Source organism: Dendropsophus ebraccatus, chromosome 3 (genome assembly GCF_027789765.1).
Source record: "Dendropsophus ebraccatus isolate aDenEbr1 chromosome 3, aDenEbr1.pat, whole genome shotgun sequence".
Classification (NCBI taxonomy): Eukaryota; Metazoa; Chordata; class Amphibia; order Anura; family Hylidae; genus Dendropsophus; species Dendropsophus ebraccatus.
This window is the reverse complement of record NC_091456.1, coordinates 162,944,966-162,970,159: the sequence shown is the minus strand read 5'-3', so window position 1 is coordinate 162,970,159 and position 25,194 is coordinate 162,944,966. Positions and strand designations below refer to the sequence as shown.

Sequence of the window (25,194 nt, the reverse complement as noted above, 5' to 3'; positions counted from 1 at the left end):
GTATTATATAGACCCCTTGTGTGCTGCCCCAGTTGTATACAGACCCCTGTGTGCTCCCCCAGTTATATATAGGTCACCTGTGTGCCTCACAAGTAATATATAGACCCCCTGTATGTTCCCCCAGTAGTATATAGACCCCCTGTGTGCCCCACCAGTAGTATATAGACCCCTGTGTCCTCCCCCAGTAGTATATAGCCCCCCTGTGTGCTCTCCCACTTGAATATAGACCTCCTGTGTGCTCTCCAAGTTGTATATAGACCCCATTCTGCTGCCCCAAGTAGTATATAGACCCCCTGTGTGCTGCCCCCAGTAGTATATAGACCCCTCTTGTAAATCTCCAGTAGTCTATAGCCCCCCTGTGTGCTCCCCCTGTTATATAGCCCCCCTGTGTGCTCCCCCCATTTATATAGACCCCCGATGTGCGCTCCCCCAGTTAAACAGACCCCTGTGTGCTCCCCCTCCCATATAGTATATAACACAATAAAACAAACACTAATACTCACCTGGGTCCGGGTGTCTCCTCTTCTCTTCACTCTTGTGGCCGCAGGAAGGGTTTTCCCTGCAATCACAAGAGGCCGCAATCCCCTTGTCCTGGCCCAGAGCTCAAGTGATGTCACTGGAGCGCCGGCACCACAAGGACAAAACTGCCACTTGTGACCACAGAGAAAACCCTTTCTGCGGCCACAAGAGTGACTGACAGGAAGGGAGCCAATGTCTCCCGCCCTGTCAGTGCTGCTGCATGTAACTATGAGCGCTCATTACGAGTGCTCATAGTTACAGTTCAGATGGCAGCCGTGAGCGGGGCAGCGGCCCTGTCCAGCGGTCTTGAGCACAAGAGTGGGCCCCCCTGGATGTTGGGGGCCCCAAGCGATTGCTTGGGGTGCTTGGTGCCAAAGGCCGCCACTGCCCATAGCCCCACTAATACAAACGTCTGACATGTCGCTATGACGTATCAGAAATCTGTTGAAACGATAGGTACGCTTTAATATAATTAATGGAATGGAAACCTTTTCTGCTTTGTACAGACCAGAAAATTCTCACAGCTGAGGATTTGCTCCAGTTATCCAGTCTAGACAATCCTCTGTGAGCTAAATACAGCAGAAGCCTAATCTCTCTCCTGCTCTCATACTACCCTGTAGTAGCCTGAGTACAGTCGTAGCAGATTCCTATCCGGGATAGGTGCTCCGTGTATATAGAACGTCAGACCCTGGACCCTGTATAGGAGAATATTTTGAAGTCACTGACAGCAAATCTTGAGTTGTGCTTCATCTGGAAGGTTGGCTACTTAAAAGCACAATAAAGCCATCTTACTTCCAGCCCCTTCCCTGATCTCCCATGTTTACGTCTTTGTGTATATGACCTGTCCCCTTTGATGCTGGATACCGCCACCTGCACAAGCTGAGAATTCAAAAATGTCACTTGCCGATAATTTTCTATGTTTAGTTTCTGTTCCCCCTGTTTACCCATAATCAGGCTCCGGTTCTATGTCATTTTTATAGGATGGAGTTACGAGGTTGACGAGAAGAGGATTCCAAAGCCAAAATCCAAGTCTTACGGAGCAAACTTTTCTTGGAACAAGCGGACCAGGGTATCCACCAAATGAATTGTTATTGGCCGTCCGTAAGTCTGACTGTGAGCTAAGTCAGCTGCGCTGTATTTATAGCACCAGTATAATACAACTCTTAATCTCCTAATAAATATGACCTTTAAACTACAAACACATCTTGTCGTGTCTATTTAAAATGTTTTTGAAGTTTCAAATTGAGCCTTTGATAAATTTATCTATATTTAGAGGCGATTTAGAGGGAGTTCATAGCTCTAGGAAACTGCACAACGCCAAGTCCGGTAATAGCAGCGTCCAAATCAGCTGCAGCGTTCAGCAATGTGACAGTATTTTCATAGACATTCGGTAATCCATCAAGAGAAATTCTTGCTTTGTTCTCGTCCCTGTAGTCGGCTCTTAGATTTCCTTTTACTCACTTTGTACAGACAATGTCAATACGCCTCTGTTCTCCTCATTGTCATCGGGGCTGAGATTGATTTTATAGGGTATTATAGTAGAAATCAGGAGAAGCCTGAGCAGATATGTACGAGGCATGGGATAAAGGCTGTGACAACTATTTTATGCTGCCATAGATACAGCATTCACTCCCCTTCATGTCATGTATAAGACATGGACTCACAATGGATTTAAAAAGTCTTTCCAGGATGTAAGAGAGAAGGCCTAGTCTGAGGCATCAACATGTGATGGACGGTCTGACAGCTGACAGCTCCACAACCAGCAGAAAGAAGGTCCCATATAGCTTGCTGAAGCACTACCATCCATCCACAGTACTACTACAGTCCAGTCACAGCCACATATAGACATTGCTGGATCAGCTACTGCAATCAATAGGACACCTTTTCAGGCAATAAACGAGGCATAATAGATAGATAGATATTAAAAAAAAAACTATAAAATCAGTTGGTGTCAGAAAGGTTTGTAGATTTGTAATTTACTTCTATTTAAAAATCTGCACTTATCAGCTGCTGTATGTCCTGCAGGAAGTGGCGTATTCTCTCTAGTCTGACACAGTCCGTTACAGGTACTGTCCAGAGACGTAGCAAATCCCCATAGAAAACTTCTTCTGCCCTTTCACTCTGTCTCTGTCAGACTGGAAAGAATATACCACTTCTTGCAGGACATACAGCCAATGATAAGTACTGGAAGACTGGACATTTTTAAATAGAAGTAAATTGCAAATCTAGTTTATTTTCTGACGCCAGTTGATTTGAAAGAAAAATAAAAAAATAAAACACTGGAGAATTGTTATTCAGAACGACTGGGTAAATGCTAGGAGGGCAGCCATCCTAACATCTGTTTACTATTAGGCTATGTTACCACAATGTAAAAATAAGGGTTTCAAAACAACGGCCATTATTAATGATCATGAACATTAATAACGGACGTTGTTTTGCAACTATGACCGTTATTTGCCCTAATTTTTACATTGTGCGAACATAAGCCTAGGTGTGCTCCCTAGAAAGCATAGCCTTTTCAGCGTAGTTCACAGGAATCATGTTCCTGTCAACCAACCTGCCTCTGGTCCTCTGCTTAAAGAGGTTGGCTGCTTTATGTGTACTTTTCACAAATGTGTTTGAATCACTATACACAACTAAAATATGCTTAAAGGGAATGTGTCAGCAGACAATGACTCATTGTTTAAATAATGTTTTTATGTTAAACACATTTTATAAGAATTTTTTTTTTGTCATTTTTTAAAATTTTTCATTTTTCTATCTATATTATAAAATAATCCGGAAATCTTGCAGTTTTCATTCTCACCACTGGGGCCAAAACTAAGCTGAGGCTTCCTGTTGTGCCTGTGGTGATAAGAGGAGGTTGCTGTAAAGTGATCTGTACAGCATTGCAGCAACATGTGACACCAGTATATTGTTAGTAACAATACAAGACAATAGCAGTCCCCTGTGGAATTACATATTTGACCTTGTCATCTATGTCCACGAGTCTTGCTGTAAAGCATGTCACTAAATGCTGTTAAGAACGGCCAGGGCAATACGGCAGCCCCCATAATAATGTACGAAAAGTAAAATAAAAAAAAGGATAGACAGAAAATAGAAGCAGATTACAAAAGAGTTGCCAAACCAAGCAAATTCGGGCTTGCCATAGCCGAGGGCAGCTCACATACTTGGCCATTTTTTATACAGGATTTTAGTTCCCACTGTTTTTACATGCTCCGTAGACTTTTGGCAATAGCGGGCAGCACTGTGCACCCATTCATTTGAATGATCTCTTTTACACCACTGTATGTTATGGTGCTGTGATCAGTGCCGCAAGGTCTAATGGACAGGTCCTAGTATGGACCCACAATTGCTGTACAGATCACTTTTCGACTTCCATAGAGATGTCAGTAGCTACAGGTCCGTGGCTACGAACAGCCTACGAAATGTGTACGAAACCGTGCAAAGAACACATATTTAGGAAAAGTTTGCATCTTTTTACTATCAACACAAATCTTCCCACTTTATAGGTTGAAGTTGCTGGCTGCAAACTGAGATCTTGGAGAGGGTGAAAAATGTAAAACTATTTTACAAAGTTAACCTAATGTTATTTACATAATATTGTATGCTGTCTCTCTGGGTTTGATAAGCCAAAACCCACCAATTCTAGACTCTGAACACACTAAATTGTTCCATCATGCTTCCTCTCCTACTGTCATGAGTGAGTCACTTACAAGACATGCACTAAATAGCAATGCATGCGGGGGAATCACCTGCCCATCTGAATGATACCTATAATCAAACAGGTGAGCAAGTCCTCAGAAATGTAAGAAATGTGTCATCTAGATGGCAGGTGAGTTATTTCAGGACTTTAAATGTGGCTTATCTCAACCATAAAGAGAATGTGTCATCAGACAATGACTTAAATAATGTCTCAGAGTGTGCTCAATGATGTTTTACATTCATCTCAAGGGGACAGATTCTGTCTCTTGTCATCTATGTCCATGAGTTTTGCAGTAAAGCATGTCACTAAATGCTGTTAAAACAGCCTAGGCAGTATGGCATCCCTCATAACAATGTTTAGTATGTGATTCTAATCAGTAAAAGAAAATTTAGGTGACATATTCCCTATAAAAGGAAACTATCAGCAGGTTTGTGCATACGAACCTGCTTGATAGTTTTCAGTAGCCGCTTACCTCTTCTTACCGGCAAGGCTGTTCTTGCTGTTGGAAGAGGCCACTGTCATTAGGAACAACCATTGCCTTGGTCTCCTACAGTAATGATGTGCTTCCCGGTAAGGCCCCATTCAGATCACAATTCCAGCCTCTGAGGCACAGCTATGTCTAAGGGTGCCTTTACACTGAGAGAGTTATCTGACAGATTTTTGAAGCCAAAGCCAGGACAAATCTTAGTCTTTCCTTTATGATGTGTTTATAGTCTGTTCCTGGCTTTGGCTTCAAAAATGTCTCTGCATAAAGGCCCTCTTAGGGTGGTATAACACAGGACGATTATCGTTTGAAATATGGTTAGATCATTCAGATTTGAACGATAATCGTTTAGTGTAATAGCAGACAACAATTAAACGACAAACGAGAAACCGTTGGTCGTTTGATAGAATTTGGACCTATTTTTATCGTTGATCGTTTGCAATTTGTTCACATGTAATAAGACCTCGTTCGGTCGTTCGCAGTAGTGATGACAGGACAAACGCAAGAACAATCATAAGTAATGATCATTGTTCCTTGCAATTGGGTGAACCATTTCAAGTCGTTTGCCAAAGCGATAGTTTGGGATCATCAATCGTTGATCGTCAAAAAATCGCTTTTTGAAATAGTACCCGTAGAGAGGAGTGCAACTCGAGCATGCTTGAGTCCAATCATTCGGCATTTAAATTACCGTTGGTTGAACAACTTGGCTGCAGCCCTAGGGGGTCCTGGAAAACATGAATACAGCCTACAGCCTATGGCTGTATCCATGTATTCCAGGTAGTCTGAGAGCCGTATCTAACTACTTTAGCCACCAGTAATGAAATGCTCCATGCTTGGGTTCGGACAAACCCCAGCGTGCTCGAGATTCACTCTTCTCTTCAATGAGTCACTTTAATGAGAGGTGGAGTCACATGACCAGGAATCATCATGTACCCTTAGAGCCGTATTAGACAGATCACTATAGTAAACAAGCTGCTAGATTTACCAAGCCTATTAGACGGCCCGATTATCGTGCAGCAAGGGCTGTATGTGTGTGTGTGTATATATATATATATATATATATATATAGATATAATATATATATATGCGATTTCCATGCACCCCTTGTTTTAAAAGTGTAAAATAAAAGTTCATACATTACCTCTCCACGCTTTCCAGTGTTCTCTTAGTTATGCTGAAGCTTCTACACCAGTCTTTGAAGTAACAGGCCGCTCAGCCAATCAATGGCCACGGTAATCCCATCCCTGCCAGTGATTGGCTGAGTAGGCTGTCACTTCAGAGACTGCCTGTGCAGTTGCACGAGTGGCTGTGGGGAGCGTGGAGAAGCGAAGAGAACTCCCAGGAGCGTGGAGAAGTAATGTATGAAGTTTATTATTTTCTTGACACATTATCAGCTATTGGCCGAGCATCACTATTACATGTTGACACGCGTGCCTGGCGGACGATAATTTTAGGCCAGGACCATCATTCCTGATCATTGTCATCGGCTGATCGTTGTCTTTATTACTAGGAGTGCTGATCATGTTATAGGGCCCTTAGCTTTATACAGTCTTTTATCAGGCTTGTTTAAAGAAAACCTGTCACCCAGGACGCGGCCGCATAGCCCGCCCGACCCCTCGGTGCAGCCCCAGATACTTACCCTCTCCTGCAAGTCCCGCTCCTGGAACCGGTCTCGGGACGGAGATATCGGCGCCCGAAGCTGAGCGTGCGCTGTATGCTAATCAGCAGAGATGAGTCCGATGCCCATAAAGAATGAATAGAGCCGTCATTCTCTATGGGCATCGGACTCACCTCTGCAGCACGCGCGCACCGCTTTTGACGGGGATATCTTCGTCCCTGGACTGGTTCCAGGAACAGGACTTCCAGGAAAGGGTAAGTATTTGAAGCTGCACCGAGGGGTCGGGCTGGCTCTGCACCCACGTCCCGGGTGACAGGTTCCCTTTAATTTGTACTGTAAAGATCAATTGTGTATTTTCCTTCTTGTAGTAACACAGCACACCCTCCTCTCAGAATGTATACTGTTAAGCACCAAGTTATACTTGTTGATAGTTTGTCGTAGAAATAGATTTTCCTTGTCAAATGCAGCGACAGGTGCAGTCACAATATTACAGATATAAATATATGCTGGTATAGTATATGCCAATCTCTCAGTAACGCAAGCAGGTGTTTTCCAGTTGTAAAAGGTCTCTACTAAGAGCGATTCCCAATGAAAAATGCTCCTCGGGACCAATCATAAGATAAAATATCAGACATTACTATAAAAGATAGTAACAACAGTTTGACATATTCTTGTAATTAGGAGAGATGTTTCCCCAGTTCCCCATTTAGATCGCTAGGAGGGAAAATTAAAAAAAAAACTTAGGTGTAGTTTATTTATACAAGAGGAAGAATTTCGAGTTTTGGTCTCAAAACTCTAATCAAGAAAATTATACATATAAAGCATTTAATTGCTGAAATGATAGATAACGCTTTACAACTCCGCTCCTTTAGATCTCAATCTAGCATGTATGTTATATAAACAAGCGCAAAAACACCGCCTGCTGCAATTAGGCCCATTTATTTTTCATCTACTGATACTAAGAATAGACTTAAAGGTTGCCATCTGTAAACTTTCTTCTATAGTCAGAGTTATTTGGGAGGTTTCATCTTCATTGTACAATGACCTAAAAGTAAAAATTTGATTGATATTGTCTGATTAAGCTTAAAGGGAATCTGTCTCTAGGTTTATTCCACCTTAAATGAAAGCAGCATAAGCTATTGACATAAATACTGAACAGATGGGTGTATTACTTACATCATTCTGTTCAGCTGTTCTCCTAATATGCAGGAGAATAGGATTCTTGCCACACCCCTCCCCCCCACCCTCCAGCTGCTGATTGACAGTTGACTGCCTATACACAGCATGGATAGATAACTGCCAATCAGCAGCTGGTGGGCGGAGTTTTCTGCTTTCCATGAATATCCAGGACTACTGGGCTCATGCACATAATGGAAAGGACTTCTTATTGTCCTTGTTATTCAGGAGGATATCTCTGGATCAGATTCACAGAACAATGTAAGTGATACATCATTCTGTTCAGCTTCTGTCACTAGATTATTCTACTCTGAGATAGGATGGCATAAATCTGCTAACCAAGTCTCTCTAAGGTCTAAAATGAATGCTTTTATAGGCTATGTTCACACAACGTATAAACAATGTCTGTTATTATGCACTCAAAACAGCGGCTGTTTTGAGGATCAAACAACGGTTTTAAATAAAAATTGCATTAAAGCCTACGGACAACGGTCGGAAATAATTGACATGGTCATTGTTTTGACGGCTGTAGAGAACAACGGCCATTGTCAATGCATTGTGTGAAACCAACGGACATTGTTACATAAGACTTCAATGCATTTCATAGCATTATGAAAAGAATGGCTGTTGTTTTAATGGAAAACACCAGACATTCTTTTCATGAAAGGTACGTTGTATAAATATAGCCTTAGGCCATGTTCTCACAGTGTAAGACACCGGCCGTTCCGTGACCCAGCCGGGTCACAGAACGGCCAGTGTCAGAAAAGATCATCCCGGCCGCTGATGAGCGCCAGCATCAGAACTCCCCACTGCACACAATGGAGCATGCGGCCAGAGCCACACACTCCATTGTCTGAACTGTCAGGTTTTTCTGTGGCCGCTATTCAATGAATAGCCGCTGCAGAAAACTGACACGTCAGTTTCTTGCGGCGCCGCTAGGGATCCCGGCCGGAGTGTACACCATGTATATACACTCTGGCCAGGATTCCTCAAAAGGCAGCACTATGCAAGTACCGTAGCAATCACAGCCGTGATGTAGTGTGAACATAGCCTAAGGGAGCATTCACACGGTCAGATTTTTACTTGCAGCTATTGAAGCCAAAGCCATGAACAGATTATAAATAGAGAACAGATCATAGAGGAAAGAATATCTTTTCCTCTCTTCAAATCCATTCCCGGCTTGTTTTCATTAGTTGCTTTTAAAAACCTGAATGTGTGACTGTACCCTAAAGGGGGTCCTCTTCCCCCATGTACCAGTCTGTCTTTTGCCTTCATGTAATGTTTTCTGATCTTGTATTGTTCCTGCCTGTTGCCTATCTATTGTATAGCGCTCTGGAACTAAGGGCGCTTTATAAATAAATAATAATAATAATAAAGGGGGTCATTCAGCAATACGATAATAGTGATTAGTAACTCAGTAGCAGAATGACAGAATGTGACCGATAAGGATATACACTATACTATAGACACAATATTTTACTAGTCTTGTTCTGTTTCATAGTTTTTTCACGATCTGTCAGAAATCCCCTTTAGGCTATTATATTTATGTTTTGTGCAGGTGTACAGCTTTCAAAGGCTGAAAAACATCCGAACAATATGTTGACAGTGTCCCCCGCCTCCCCCCCCCCCCCCCCCACACACACACACATATATCTTACATCATAGCTATAGGTTTTATTTTTAGAGACTTTATTTATATGACCTGACCTTTCTGACTCCCAGAGTAGCAGCAACAGTGCCACCAACAGGTTAGTGAAGTTGCGGCAACCTCTTCATAAGAATGTGGGTCACTGCATATATCTGTCTCTGTCGGACAGAATATAAAATGCTCATCTATCCGAAACTCTCTTAGTGGTCTCCGAGAGGTCTTTATTTATTTATTTATTTATTTATTGTCGTCACTATTTCTGCAGGATTTCAGTGAATGGTTCTCCTCACCAGTGACTACTGTTCTGTGTTGTCCCATAGCAAACTACTACTGTCGACACAATTTAAAAAACATCCCCTTATTATGACACCAGTAATAGAGGAGTGATGTTTATGAGAGATGGCACCAGTGTTCCCCAGAGTATATGAAATTACTGGTTAGTTCCACAAACTTTATAATAATTTCTCTCCAAGACGTTACATGCGTGGTGGAAGTGGCCCTTTGTACGGTAATTGGGGCATAATAAACGTAACCCTTTGGTAACCAGGCCAATTTTTGCTTTTGCCCTTCTTCTTTCTCCTTCGCGTTTAAAGGAGAAGTCCGGCAAAATTTTCTATTAAAAGTATTGTACTGTCCCCCAAAAGTTATACAAATTTCCAATATACACTTATTACAGGAAATGCTTATAAAGTGCTTTTTCCCTGCAGTTACTACTGCATCAAGGCTTCACTTCCTGGATAAAATGGTGATGTCACTTCCTGGATAACATGGTGATGTCACTTCCTGGATAAAATGGTGATGTCACTTCCTGGATAACATGGTGATGTCACTTCCTGGATAACATGGTGATGTGTCCCTCCAGTGCCCTGTGTGCCTCAGTGTCCCCCTGCCATCATCCTCTCCAGCAGCCACAGCCCGCACAGCTCTGGGAGTCGGGTTGTGACATCACCATGTTATCCAGGAAGTGACATCACCATGTTATCCAGGAAGTGACATCACCATGTTATCCAGGAAGTGAAGTAAGTGCAGGGAAAAAAGCACTTTATAACCATAAGTGTATTTTGGTGATTTGTATAACTTTTTCTTTTTTTGGGGGGGCGGCAATACAATATTGTAATAAATTTTTTTGCCGGACTTCTTTAAAAGGCCATAGCACTTACATTCCACCTACAGATTCACATGAGACCCTTTTTTTTTCTTTTTTGCAACTCCAATTGTACTTTGCAATGACAGAGTACATGCTGCAAAACTGGGAAAAAAATCTTCAAGTAAATGTATTCCATATTTTTCGTATATTAAAGAGACTCCATCACCCCTCCACACACACACACACACACACGCGCACGCACACGCAATCTAAAGTCATTGGGAAATGGATTAAAAGACACATAATCTGCACATCTTGGCAACCTGCAGCAACAAAGCTTTGCCAAGGGTTATCTCTCCTGTCCTCTCTATGAGGAGGGGTAAACCGCAACTACAGAAAGCTTTGACGGTGGCTTCCCCCCAAAGAACAAAGGGGTCATCTGTTGGTGGAGTTTCGGGACAGCCCTATGTACTTTATACTAATAGCTGAGCTTTCTGCTCCTGATCATTTGGTATAAATTGTATGGGGACCTTAGCTCTGTGTAAGGCATCATGTACACATTCCGTAGATCGCGAAAGCTATGGGCCGGCACCGGGATCCTCTGGCGTAATGTATCCTTATGAAGCTGGGAGCTCTAAACCTATTCAAATCTTCCTGCTACTGTACTGACAGAGACATGTCAGGTGTTCTAATCAGTGTCTGGATGTTCTGACCCCCAAAGTTTGTTAGAGCCAGGAGAAGCATGTGGTTGAGCGCTTCTCTCAATGTGGGAGACAGGCTCCTTTGTAGGTCTCCCGCAGTGAGCTGGGAAAGGCAGCAAAATTATTGTACTTGGGGACTTTTTTTTGGGGGGGGGGGGCTTAAAGTCACATTTCTATTGGATCTTATAGTTTTTTGTTAATGATTTTTTTTTGTATATTAATATGCTAGTGGTAGTATGTGTTCATGCTATCTTGAAGTTTGGCATCTGTTAATCATCACATAGGAATGATTACATCACGTTATCAGTCATGAAAAATTTACAATTCAATTCAACCAACACACCTGGTTATGTATGCAGGTTTACAGCTGCTCATATTTTCTATGTTACATGATATTCAATATGTTTATTGTAATCATCATGTGCTCCAGAGACCCCCAGCAAACAGCTGACTTCACTGGGAAAAAGTCTTATCTCCTTATTTCCCCTGCTGGAGAAATGTAGTATTACATTATAATTACTAATGGGGAATGTAGTATCACATTAGAATTACTAATGGAGAATGTAGTATTACACTACAGAGCAATGGCTTGCTAATCTGCTGTCTGCTGTTGTTAAAGCCGGACTCATAAGGGGGGATATATATGTATGTAAATTAACAGGTGCCAGGAAGTTATACAGATTCGTAAAAACTAATTTTTATAAAATCTCAAGTCCAGTACTTATCAGCTACTGTATGTCCTGCAGGAAGTGGTGTATTCTTTCCAGTCTGACACAGTGCTGTCTGCTGCCACCTCTCTCCATGTCAGGAACTGTTCATAGAAGGAGGTGGCCTGACAAAGGCGGCAGCAGAGAGCACTGCGTTAGACTGGGGGGAAAAAAATCTACTTCCTTCAGGACATACAGCAGCTGATAAATAAGGTATAAGATAGAAGAACTTGAGATTTTGTTATGGAAGTAATTTACAAATCTGTTTAACTTTAAGACACCATCTGATTTGGAAAAAAAAAAATAAAAACATTCTTCAAAGAACCCTCTTAATAGCGGGGGATCACAAGTCTCCCCTTTTGACATTGATATGCCCTAACTGAGCATATGGACATTAACCCCTTAACGACATTGGGCGTAAATGTTGTTTTTTCCAAATATTTTTTTCTTTTTATGCGCTCTAACGCCACTGAGCGCTGATCAGCAACTCCTCCTGTTTGGCGTAGGGGCGTTTTTCCCCCCTATATCCTACCACCACTGTCTGCTGATAAGTGCCGCACATAAGTGCGGCATTTATCAGCAAGTCCTTTCTTGGCGTAAGGATATTTTTTCTTACTGTCAAAAAAAACCGTAAAAAACACTACACTACACCACACTACATGGAATAAAGTTTTACACTACACCACTACACATTTACATACCCCATATACTAGTCCCCGTATAAAGATGGCCCCCAGGGTGTTTTCTGTGAAGGACGCATACGTTATTATTGCCTCTGAAACCGAAACAGCCAGTGAGGATGAATGGGGGATCCTTTTTTCCTCCATTCATCCTCATTATCCAGTGACGTGTCTGGGGGTAGCGTACTGTACATCCAAAGAATGAACACGTTCATTCTTTGGACAGAGGGCGTAATCTGCTTGTGCATGGGATGGAGTCTATGACATGTGCGGAGACGTGCGCTTCCACCAGTCTGCCGGCGGGTGCCAGCTGCGGAATGCACAAAGGCTTACCCGAATCCAGCCCCCAGATGCCCCCTCCCCCCATCCTCGGAGTTAGTGGAAAGATCGTTTGGGAACTGATCTTCCCACAGCTGGATAAAGGTTACCACCTGTACGGGGATAACTTTTATACCAGCACCCCTCTTCCGGTCCCTCGCTGCCCGAGCTACTGTAGCTTGCGGCACGATTCGAAAATATCAGAAGCAGTAATAGCGCCCTAATATTTAGCAGCCATGGAGCGGACCCAGCGCTTCTGGATATGAAGGACCCCGTATCGCACCAGGACAACATTTTCCAGGTGACGTCCCCCACACTGGAAAACAGGAGACCCCAGAAGAAGGGCAGAGTGTGCCGGGGGATCAGGAAGGACACCACTTTCCAGTGTGACACCTGTCCTGATCACCCTGGCCTCTGCATACTGGATCGCTTCAAGGCGTACCACACGTCATTGGGGTTCTACATTTTCTAAATTCTTCCCCTCTTTCCTATTTCAGGGGTCCAGGGATTATTTTGATTGCCATTATGGAGTCAGGAAGGAATTTTTCCCTTGTGATGAGGCTAGCTATTGTCGTCTGCCTTATTAGGGTTTTTTGCCTTCTTCTGGATCAACACAGGTTGAATTTGATGGTTTCCTGTCATTTTCAACCATATAAACTAATAATTGGCCTAATACCCCCAAAATAAATTAAAATTGTCCCTAATTTTCCCCAACTAAATAGGCATGGCCGCCATTCCCATTAGAGGCTTGCCATGATGCAATTACAAAGCCTCTGTGCGGCCAGGACAGTAGAAACCCCCCACAAGTGACCCCATTCTGTAAACAACACCCCTCAAGGAACCTAACAAGGGGGGCAGTGGGGATATGGGGTCCATTTGCTCACTGCACCCCTTGTTAGATAAAAAACAGAAGGTGCAACAGCAACCGACAGGTGCAAGGGCCTATCGTATATACTCCTCCCAGCGTACACACGGTAAACACCCGCTCTGTAGATATTAAAATATTTAAAAAAAAATTGGGAGAAAATGAGGATCTTAGCAAACTATTTGATCAGAGTGTACCATGTCGCCAACGTTAAGGCGTCCTCGAGACATGGTCCCTACTCTAGCATATTTACACTAGCAATGGCCTCTCCTGGGCTGAATAAGCCTACAACTGGGCAGATAGGAGCCAAATGATCTCTCTTATAGCAGCCTTGAGACATGGGCAGAGTGCAGGCCAACAGGAGGTAGCCACCCCCCCACACACACACATTTAACAGAAAAAAAGGGAAAATTTGGCAGCACATCTATGACTCTGTTCACACTGCAGGTTGCATGCTGCTTGGGGCTTAAGTACAGACAAAAAACAGAAGGTGCAAGGGCCTACCTATCTACAGAGCGGGTGTTTACCGTGTGTACGCTGGGAGGAGTATATACGGTAGGCCCTTGCACCTGTCGGTTGCTGTTGCACCTTCTGTTTTTTGTCTGTACTTAAGCCACAAGCAGCGTGCAACCTGCAGTGTGAACAGAGTCATAGATCTGATGCCAAATTTTCCCTTTTTTTCAGTTAAATGTGGGGTGTGTGGCTACCTCCTGTTGGCCTGCACTCCACCCATGTCCCAAGGCTGCTATAAAAGAGATCATTTGTCTCCTATCTGCCCAGTTGTAGGCTTATTCAGCCCAGAAGAGGCCATTGCTAGTGTAAATATGCTAGAGTAGGGACCATGTCTCGAGGACGCCTTAACGTTGGCGACATGGTACACTCTGTTTGATCAAATAGTTTGCTAAGATCCTCATTTTCTAAAAAAAAAATTTTTTATATTTTAATATCTACAGAGCGGGTGTTTACCGTGTGTACGCTGGGAGGAGTATATACGGTAGGCCCTTGCACCTGTCGGTTGCTGTTACCCCTTGTTAGATTCCTTGAGGGGTGTAGTTTCCAGAATGGGGTCACTTGTGGGGGGTTTCCAGTGTCTTGGCAGCACGAGGGCTCTGTAAATGCGACATGGCCCTTGAAATCCATTCCAATGAAATTCAGCTTCCAAAAGCCAATTGGCGCTCCTTCCCTTTGGAGGCTCGTCCTGCGCCCGCTTGGCACTTTATGTCCACATGTGGGGTATTTCTGTACTCGGGAGAAACTGCGCTACACATTTGGTGTTTTTTTTTTTCTTTTATCCCCTTGTAAAAATGAGAAATGAAGGCTGGAACAACATTTTTGTGTAAAAAATAGAATTTTTCCTTTTTTACACCACATTGTTCTGAAAATCTGTGAAGCACCTGTGGGGTCCAGATGCTCACCGCACCCCTTCTTACATTCATTGAGGGGTGTAGTTTTCTAAATGGTGTCCCTTTAGGGGTGTTTTTTAGGTTTTGGCACCCCAGAGCATCTGCCAACCTGAAGTGGTACAGTAAAAATATCTGAGGCTTGTGGTTGCGTCAAATAGCGCAATAGGGCCACATATGGGGTATATCTATAAACTGCAGAAATGGGGCAATCAATATTGGGGGGCATTTCTCTGGTAATAGGTTTACAATTATGAAAAATATTGGATTACAATGAAATACAATAAAATCTCTGCACAGAAAATAAAAATTTTCTAATTTCTTACACGCTTAGCTTTTATTTCTGTGACCCCCCTAAAGGGTTAAAAAACTTTCTGGATGTGCTTTTGCAGAGTTTGGGGGGTGCAGTTTCTGAAATGGGGTGCTTTGTGGGGCTTTCTAACATACAGTACCCTCAAATACACTTTAAGGGTCTGCATCTGCAGCGAGTCTCCTTGCTGCATTTTTGCAGCGAGACTCGCTGCAGATCCCAGCCCTATACTTTCATTAGCAGAGAAACTCGCAGCAGAGATGTACATCCCTGCTGCGATTTTGTCTGCAGCCCTCCCCATTAACCCCCTAGCCGCCGGACATTATACATTACAGGGTCCCCGTTCCTGCTTGCTTCGGGGCTCCCGGTGTCTTCACGGTCCGCCCGTCCAATCAGTGCGCTGCGGCGGGGCAGCGCACTGATTGGCCGGGCGGAACGTGCCGGGAGCCGCCGAAGCAAGCAGGAGCCGGGATCAGGTAATGTATATCCTGCCCGCCCCCCCTGCAGCCCCGATCGCCCCCAGCCCCCGGCCGCACGATCGCGCCCCGCACCCCCCCGGCCGCATGATCGCCCCCCGCACCCCCCGGCCGCACGATCGCCCCCCGCAGCCCCCGGCCGCACGATCGCCCCCCGCAGCCCCCGGCCGCATGATCGCACCACACACCCCCGCCCCGCGATCGGAGCTGCGGGGGGCGATCGTGCGGCCGGGGGCTGCGGGGGGCGATCATGCGGCCGGGGGCTGCGCGGGGCGATCGTACGGCCGGGGGCTGCGGGGGCGATCGTGCGGCCGGGGGCTGCGGGGGGCGATCCTGCGGCCAGGGGCTGCGGGGGGGCGATCGTGCGGCCGGGGGCTGCGGGGGCGATCGTGCGGCCGGGGGCTGCGGGGGGCGATCGTGCGGCCGGGGGCTGCGGGGGGCGATCCTGCGGCCAGGGGCTGCGGGGAGCAATCGTGCGGACGGGGGCTGGGGGCGATCGGGGCTGCAGGGGGGGCGGGCAGGATATACATTACCTGATCCCGGCTCCTACTTGCTTCGGCGGCTCCCGGCACGTTCCGCCCGGCCAATCAGTGCGCTGCCCCGCCGGGACACCGGGAGCCCCGAAGCAAGCAGGAACGGGGACCCGGTAATGAATAATGTCCGGCGGCTAGGGGGTTAATGGGACGGGCTGCAGACAAAATCGCAGCAGGGATGTACATCCCTGCTGCGAGTTTCTCTGCTAATGAAAGTATAGGGCTGGGATCTGCAGCGAGTCTCGCTGCAAAAACGCAGCAAGGAGACTCGCTGCAGATCCGGCAAGTGGGTTTGAACCCTAAACCTGAACAGGTCCCTAAAAATATCTGATTTTGAAATTTTACTGAAAATTTTGAAAATTGCTGCTAATGTTTTAAGCTTCCTATTGTCTAAAAAAAATGAAAGATAGTTTAATAAATGCCTCCAACATAAAGTAGACATGTTGCTAATACTATTTAATATATAATTTATGTGGCATAACCATTTTCTGTATAAGCAGAAAAGTTTCAAAGTTGGAAAAATGCATTTTTTTTACAATTTTTCACATTATTTTGGTTTTTTTTCATAAAGATTTGTTATAAGTATCGACTCCAATTTACAAAAAATGTGAAGTACAATATGTCACGAGAAAACAATCTCAGAATCAGCCGGATAGGTAAAAGCATGCCGAAGTTATTAATGAATAAAGTGACACAGGTCATATTCATAAAATTTGTCTCTGTCCTTTAGGCCATTTCAGGCTCTGTCCTTAAAATAGGGAATGTAGTATTAGATTACAGAGCAATGGCTGGCTAATCTTCTGTCTGCTGTTGTCAAAGGGGTACTCCTAAACTCCTAAAAATGTATTTAAATTAACAGGAGCTAGAAAGTTATACAGCTTTGTAAAAGAAAAAAATTGCATAAAATCTCAAGTATTCCAGTACTTATTAGCTGCTGTATGTCCTGCAGGAAGTGGTATATTCTTTCCAGTCTGACACTGTGCTCTTTGCTACCACCTCTGTTCATGTCAGGAACTGTCTAGAGCAGGAGAGTTTTTTTCTTTTTAATAGGGTTTTGCTACTGCTGGACAGAGGTGGCAGCAGAGAGCACTGTATCAGACTGGAAAAAAAACCTCCACTTCCTGCAGGACATACAGCAGCTGATAAAATAAGATATAAGGTGGAAGGACTTGACATTTTTTAATGGAAGTAATATACAAATCTGTTTAACTTTATGACACCAGCTGATTAAAAAAAAAAAGAGGAACCCCTTTAATAGAGGGGGGATCACAAGAAATCACATTGCTAACTGATTATATGGACATGGGTTACTCTTATGCACGGGTAGGGAACCTTGGCTCTCCAGCTGTTGCAAACCTACAACTCCCATCATGCCTGGACAGCCAAGGCTAAAGCTTTAGCTGTCCAGGCATGATGGGAGTTGTAGTTTTGCAATAGCTGGAGAGCCAAGGTTCCCTACCCCTGCTCTAATGGAACAACACCTTGTATTGATACTGACAGTATTTGCAGGCGGCATATTACAGCGCCTTTAATCTCTCATCCTATACTAGTTTGTTTAGAAAATGTCAGTATTGTACATGTCAAGAAAAGGAATGTGCGGAGCTGGAAGAAGCTTATCCGGGCGTGCTCCTACTCAAGATCCTCAAAATGTCACACTTGCATCCAGGTGGGTATGGAGGATGACGGAAAAGCCAACGCTGGTGTTTCCTGTACAGTAGCAGCCAGGAGCTACCACTTCTGAACACATTCCACCCGTCTAGAAGGAAGTTTCGACAGGCTACAACATTAATACTCCTATATAACCTGCAGTTAATGAAATAGACTATAATTGCGAGTGAAGAGAAGAAAAAATATACACCCCAATGAACGGGGTGTGTTTGGATTACGGGCCAAGAATGTGAAAATTAGCTAACTTATGCAATTCCTTAAGAAATCCAATCCTTCATAGCATTAATGAAGCAAGCCTGAAAAATGACTTGTCTCCTTCTTTTATAGAAGAGAGGAGAAAAAAAAAAACTTTCCATCCATTTAGTAATGTAGACCACTTAGCTGATGCAGCCAGAGCGTGAACAGTTAACGTCTAGGGCTGGGTGCTTAGTTCTAGATAATGAATGTAATTAAAGTGAATTGTGCTTGATAGAAAAGGATGCTTTTAAGAATAATATTGACAAAGTGCAGAATAATGAGCTGTTTTCAGACGTTGAAGTTACTCGGGAAACTACTGGTGACCTCTCTTCAGAGCGCAAACAATGTGTACACCTTGCAAGGCGAGCCTCAAAGAATATTGTCGGGATTGCACAATGTGATATGTGCAGACAGTTCACTGCACTTCCCAAGCTAACAAATCGTTCTGCTGTGTCTGGAAAACACAAAACACATATTGATTCAGATCACTACCAAAAATACTTGTTGACTTAAAACTTTCATTCAGTCATTGAGTCTGAAGGAAGCTACCTGCTCTCACAAAAGGAGGGGGGGATGTCACGGCCAATGCCAGTACGGGAACTAATTGAAGTGTAAACAGACAGTTTTTTTGTTCTGTGCGTAAAACTTTTTAAGGACACGAATGCCGAGAGAACTTGCTACTGTAGTAATAATAGTCAGTGAGCAATACTTTCCGAAAGTACATTTGCCAAATGAATGTAGTAGTGGCAGGTAGGTCGTGTTTAGACTCATGTCTAGATAAATCATGAATTTAAAAGGGTACTCTGGAGGAAATAAAATGTTATCAAATCAATTGATGCCAAACGGTTATATAGATTTGTAAATGACTTCTGTTTAAAAAGTTTGAGTCTTCCAGTTCTTATCAGCTGCTGTGTGTCCTGCAGGAAGTGGTACTGTCCAGTGAAATCGCAAATCCCCATAGAAAACCGCTCCTGCTTTGGACTGTTCCTGTCATAGACAGAGGTGGCAGCAGAAAGCACTGTGTCAGACTGGAAAGAATACATCCCTTCCTACAGGACATACAGCAGCTGATAAGCACTTGAAGAGTTTATTAAAATATACATATATATTGGGGGAGACTTATCAAACATGGTGTATGGTGCAACTGGCGCAGTTGCCCTTAGCAACCAATCAGATTCCACCTTTCATTTTCCAAAGAGTCTGTGAGGAATGAAAGTGGAATCTGATTGGTTGCTAGGGGCAACTGAGACAGTTTTACCATACACCATGTTTGATAAATCTCCCCCTATGTCTACAATCTGGTACTAGTTGATTTAACCTTTTTTTGTGGCGTCACTGTAAGTCAGTTTTTACGGTGAGTTCCTAGTAACGTCCGTGGACGACACTGGCACAGAATTTAACCCCATAGATATTGCTGTCAGAGCGATCACAGCATGTATTCAGAGAACGGAGGGAGGATTCTGCCTTTGTTCACCATTGGGCCGCGCGGCTCTGTCAATACAGTGCCGTGAATATTCAAAGATATTCATACATCATGTTGGGTGGGGGAAAAAATCCACTGCAGGGCATTCTTGTCCTTGTTGTCCGTGTTTCGCAGAAAGTGGGACTTTTTTTCCCCCTAAAGTATCATCGTTTACTATTATTTACAAATAATTCATACAACAAAGTTTAAAACCAGATTTTCATTTTAAGTTTTTTTAATTTTATTGCTTTAGGTGCCCTGATAACAAGTGTTCTCCTTTTTTTTTTTTGTCAGAGTATCCAGAGACAGCTGTCACTCATAGATTAGGGACACCCACTGGACTCCGAAGCCTAGAATGAGCAGAATGTATATGTATTTGTGCTCATCTCATATTGCCCTGAAACATAATGCATACATATACATATAGGACTGTATTTTCCTTATGACTGGCCTTTAATAACACGCAATATGGGGGGGGGGGGGGGGCCCTCAAGCTGTGCTGACAGGCTTGTATAGTAATTACAGGGTTTCTCGAAAATAATGAGAGGTTCACATCTCCACTCAGGGCCTCCTTCATCAATCGCAAACAAAGCTAGTGGGTCTTCTGCAATTCAGAAACCAAAGGATCCCAATCGACTCAATTGACTTTAATGTTTTTGTTATGATGTCCGTTCATTTAACAGGATTTGACTGCACAAAACAATTACAGCATACTACGTTTTTTCGTCCGGTCGTCTAGACAGATTCTAATCCAATGGGGGTCATGCGCATTATGGTTTCATGGCTTTTTGTAGCCAGACTTCCATATTAAGGCTATTTTAACATGCTGTATGAGACCAGCCGTTCCGTGACCCGGCGGGTTCACAGAACGGCCGGTACTGCAGTACCGGCCGGATGATCTTTAGCGCCGCTGAGTTCTGATGTGGTCGCATCTGTACGCGCCCGCATCAGATCTCCCCACTGCACACAATGGAGTGTGCAGCCGGAGCCGCACGCTCCATTGTGTGAACTGACAGGGTTGAACTGACATTGTGTGAAACTGACATGTCAGTTTTTCGCTGCACTGCTAGGGATCCCGGCCAGAGCATATACTCTGGGGGGGGGGGGGTTATATCAAGCCCCGTCCCCTTTTTCGTGGCAGGATTCACTAAGAGGCGTATGCCTCTTAGTGAATCCGGCTGGCCGGACGCCCGAATCTGCGCCCAGTGTACCATATCTACACCTGCTTTCAGCAGGTGTAGAGTTGCGTCATGATTTGCACCTACGAGCAGATGTAAATCATGATAAATGAGGCGCGGGAGTAGGCCACCCCTCCTCCCTGCCTCATCATGCCCCCTCAAGCTCTGCCAGCCCACCCATCGGGTGAGCGGGGCGTATGGGAGGCTTATGCCAGGGAGAAGGGGCGAATCTGCAACTTCTCCCTGGCGTACGCCTATGGCATATCCTTCGTAAGTCCCCCCCCCTATCTGTATACACTGCGGCTGGGATTCTCTCAGCCTTCAGCACAATGTAAGTACCGCAGAAATCAGCCTTGATTACCGCAGAACTTACAGCCGTGATTACCGCGGAACTTACCTTGTGAGAGTGGAAATCTCCGCTGATCTGGCAGCGAGCAGGTAGACTTTAACCAACAGGCCATATCGTCCATGTAAAGCTATTTCATCAGTACCTTGGACAGAGGATGAAGGGCACGGTTCACTTTAACAGCTTCTATCTAAACTGCTTTGAGCTCTTGTAATTAAATATGTTATGGTGAACATTAGGATTTGATTATAGCAGGAATAGGAAGGATAAGCCAAGATCTACAGGATTCTGATGGGAGATGTGTTAGAGTGGTTGTATAGTATACATACTTCTTCAAAAGGATTCCTATGCTTTTGGTCCTCCATGTTTTAGTAGAAGAATGAATGACTTTCTTGTCTGGACTCCTATTCCAGATAGAACAGAAGAAAGATAGGGTGTGGTTAAAGGGGAACTATCAGCAGGTTAGACAGCGGGGGATGCTGCGGAGGATGGTATGAGTGTTACCTTCCTCCTCAGCGCCAGTCCTGTGCTATTAGCCGGAGTAATCTCCACTCTGGAGCACCCTTCGGAGCACTACCACGTAATCCAGCCCGCCCCTTCTAATGATAATCATTGGAGGGAGCGGATGATGCAACAGTGCTCCTAAGGGTGCTCCGGAACGGCACCAAGGAGGAAGGTAAGACACATACTTTCCACCTCAGCGTCCTGGCGCTATAGGGGGCTGTCAGCAGGTTAGGTTTGTCAAAACTTTTCACAAGTATGTTTTATGAGTTTTAAAAGTGGCAGTAACAATTTAAGTAAACCATAAGGTAATAAGATTGTTTTTTCTTTTCTTTTTTTTCTTTTTTTTTGTTGCATTGTTACAAGAGGGAACAGTCTCAAAGATGTACAGTGCATTTATTAGGGCGGATTTACTACTGCAAATGTAGCAGACATCTGTTCCTAATCCCAGCACCCCCCCCCCCCCCCCCCAAAAAAAAAGTAATTGTTCTATGTTAAGCACTGGGGGCGGGCCTGCCGATCCCCTTGCCTTTTTGTCGCAGTTCCATTAGAGTCAATGTAGCTGCATCACGGAGGGGATATCATCACACTGGGGAGGCCGGTAGGGCTGCCCCCAGTGCTTTATGCCCGGCTGGTGCTCAGTAATAGACCGGCACCATGCGTGGGAACTAGGTGCCGCTTCAAAAAAAAAAAAAAAAGGACCGCAGCACGGGCATTAAAAAAACAAACAAAGTGATGTACAGTACCTAGTGGTACATTTGCTTTAAAAATAAATTATAATAATATCAAATTCTCACCATTGTGTATATATACCTGCAGTATACTAACCTTAGATTTATATTCAGGATTTCTAAATATGACATCATACCAAATTTATGTTAAGGTCTTCTACCTCCAAAGTTGGTTAAAAGTTTGCATTACCACATTTTTCGCTTTATAAGACGCACTTTTTAGCAAGAAAATATCTTGCTAAAAAGTGCCTGTGTCTTATATACAGGAGACAGGGCAGCCCGACACAGTCAGACCACCCTGACACCTTCCCTGATAGTCCGGAAGGCTGCATCAGCTGTGCAGTCATCTCCCTTTTCCTGTCGGTACTGATCAGTGAGATCAGTGCCTGGCAGGAGAGAAATCAGGAGGGGATATACACAACAACCTGCTGAAGGACCTTTGGAAGCTGAAGGACCTTCGGTGATGTCACAGTCAACTCACATTCCCGCAGGTCCTACATTAAATGGTCGCGTACAGAGCAGAAGAGGTATGTGTGTTACCGTGTGTGTGTGTTACCCTGTATGTGTGCTTGCTTGTGTGTGCTTGTGGATATGTTTGTACAGCTTGTGTGTGTGTGATACAGCTGAGCTGAGAGTGTATGGTGTAGCAGAGCTGAGTGTGTGTTCTGCATGCAGCAGCTGTGTATGTGTAGGTACATGGCACTGTCATTTTAATAAACTTTGACCCCTTCACTGCATTATCCTCTTCATGACCATAGACCACTAGGGAAGTTTAATTAGCATAAAATATTTTTTTCCTGTTTTCAGTGGTCCAAATCAGGGGTGCGTCTTATAGACAGGTGCGTCTTATAAAGCGAAAAATACGGTAATTATATCTGTTGTTATATTTTATATTTACCATGGTAAATGTAATATTGCTTTTTTTAATTAATAATAGTTATTTTTAGATTTCTTCATGAAATATATTGTGCAGCGCTATATCAGTCAGTAGGAATAATATATGTGTATTGGCGTAGAAGGCCGCACAAAACGACACTATCCCAGAATGGAAGAAAATATAAGGGCAGACACATTGCTGGAGCAGATCTGTATAGCAGCCACACGAACTAGCACACCTCCTCTCCTGAAAGCTCTGACAAATGAAAATGTTCACTTCTCTGATTAAGTAACATTTGGGGAAAAGCACTTGAAGCTGTCATGTCGAAGCCCTCACATGTAAATTCCTGTGCAAAATATCCGGTGTGCTGACATGAGGATGCAGAGGAACAATGAAATTACATCTTACCTGCAAATTCCTTTTCACTGACTCAGCGGTGTTAGAACACAGGGATTAAAAAAATATTTTGGTTTCAATGGTGTTGAAGTGTGAATTCTAGAAATACTCCGAGACCATATGGGGAACATATTAACAGAAGGGAAAAGAAAATTACTTATTTGAAAAATTCTAAGAAAATAAATGCAACTAAAGAAATGACCATAAAGAAGGGAATTTGTAGCAGCAAAAGAAGAAAAAAAAATATTTAAAAGAGCAATTAAAAAAAATATTAGCCACCAAGGACTTCTTTGGACTTCTTTGAATTTTTTTTTCCAGAAGACTTGAAATTTCTAATTTCCCGGTCGTCTAAATATATTTGCTAAACTCTCAGAAGTGAAATTTAGATGAACTTTCTAAATTATATAAAAGATAGTCCATAGGCGTAAGTGGTAAACTTACTAGACCTGGTGGCTTCCTCCTATCACCACCATCCTGTAGCATGGCATCCTGAACAATTAGGCTATGTTCAGACAGTAAATTTTGCATGTATTTTAGTGATAAAAAAATACTTGTTTTACAGGCAAAATTAGCCTCAAAATTTCAAGCATTTTTGTTGCTTTTGTTTTTGTAATGCACATTTTTTGTAAATAAAAAAAACAAAAATGCAAGGTTTGAACAACATGAAATTAGAGACCAGTTCCCTTTACACAGTGGTGTTACACACTTGCCTTCAGGTTGTGTGTGGTATTACAATTCTGCTACATTCACTTCAATAAAACTGAGCTGCAATACCACACCCAAACTGAGGACAGCTTTGGCGCTGTTTTTAGAAAACAAGCTGACTTTTTTTTTTTATCCTGGGTAACCCCTTCAGGGTGGGTTCACACCCTGTGGATCTCTTCACTGTCACTTTAAATATGATTACATACTTGCAGCAGAATTGTCCTCCTGTTTTGAGTATGTAAAAGTCATCCCCCTTAGCCCCCCGTGGCTGGCCCGGTGCATACATTACCGGTTCCGCGCTCCGGCTTGCTTTGGGGACTCCCGGTGTCTGAAGGTCCTGCTCAGCCAATCAGTGGCTGAGGTGGAGCAGCACACTAATTGACTGAGCAGGACTTCCAGGAGCCCCCTGAAGCAAGCCAGAGCATGGACTTAACAGCTGCAGTATGTCCTGCAAGAAGTAGTGTATCCTTTCCAATCTGATACCAGTACTCTCTGCTGCCACCTCTGTCCATGACAGGGACTGTCCAGAGCAGTAGAGGTTTTTTATGGGGATTTGCTACTTCTCTGGACAGTTCCTGACATGGACAGAGGTGGCAGCCGAGAGCACTGTGTCGGACTGGAAAGAATACACCACTTCCTACAAGACATACAGCAACTGATAAGTACAGGAATACTTTAGATTTTTAAATATGTAATTTACAAAATGGTAAAACTCTGAAATTTTTTTTCTCCATAAATACGTCTAGATTGATGTTTTTCCTTATTTATTTTTGCTATTATATTCTAACAGTTTGGTGGATGAAGAAAACACAAATCCCCCCCCCCCCCCCCCCCCCCCCCGGCATATACCATCACCCAGCTCTAT

At 43.8% G+C, this 25,194-nt stretch overlaps 1 protein-coding gene across 1 annotated transcript in view; it reads left to right on the top strand.

The window, feature by feature from the left end:
* The window catches only part of NDUFS4 (NADH:ubiquinone oxidoreductase subunit S4), a 137,011-nt gene extending 135,293 nt beyond the window's left edge, over positions 1 to 1,718 (top strand). Inside the window, exon 5 of the mRNA XM_069963045.1 lies at positions 1,500 to 1,718. Within this exon, the coding sequence (XP_069819146.1) occupies positions 1,500 to 1,603 (104 nt within the window). The 3' untranslated portion in view covers positions 1,604 to 1,718. The remainder of the gene's footprint in view (positions 1 to 1,499) is intronic.
* Positions 1,719 to 25,194: the final 23,476 nt, after the last annotated feature.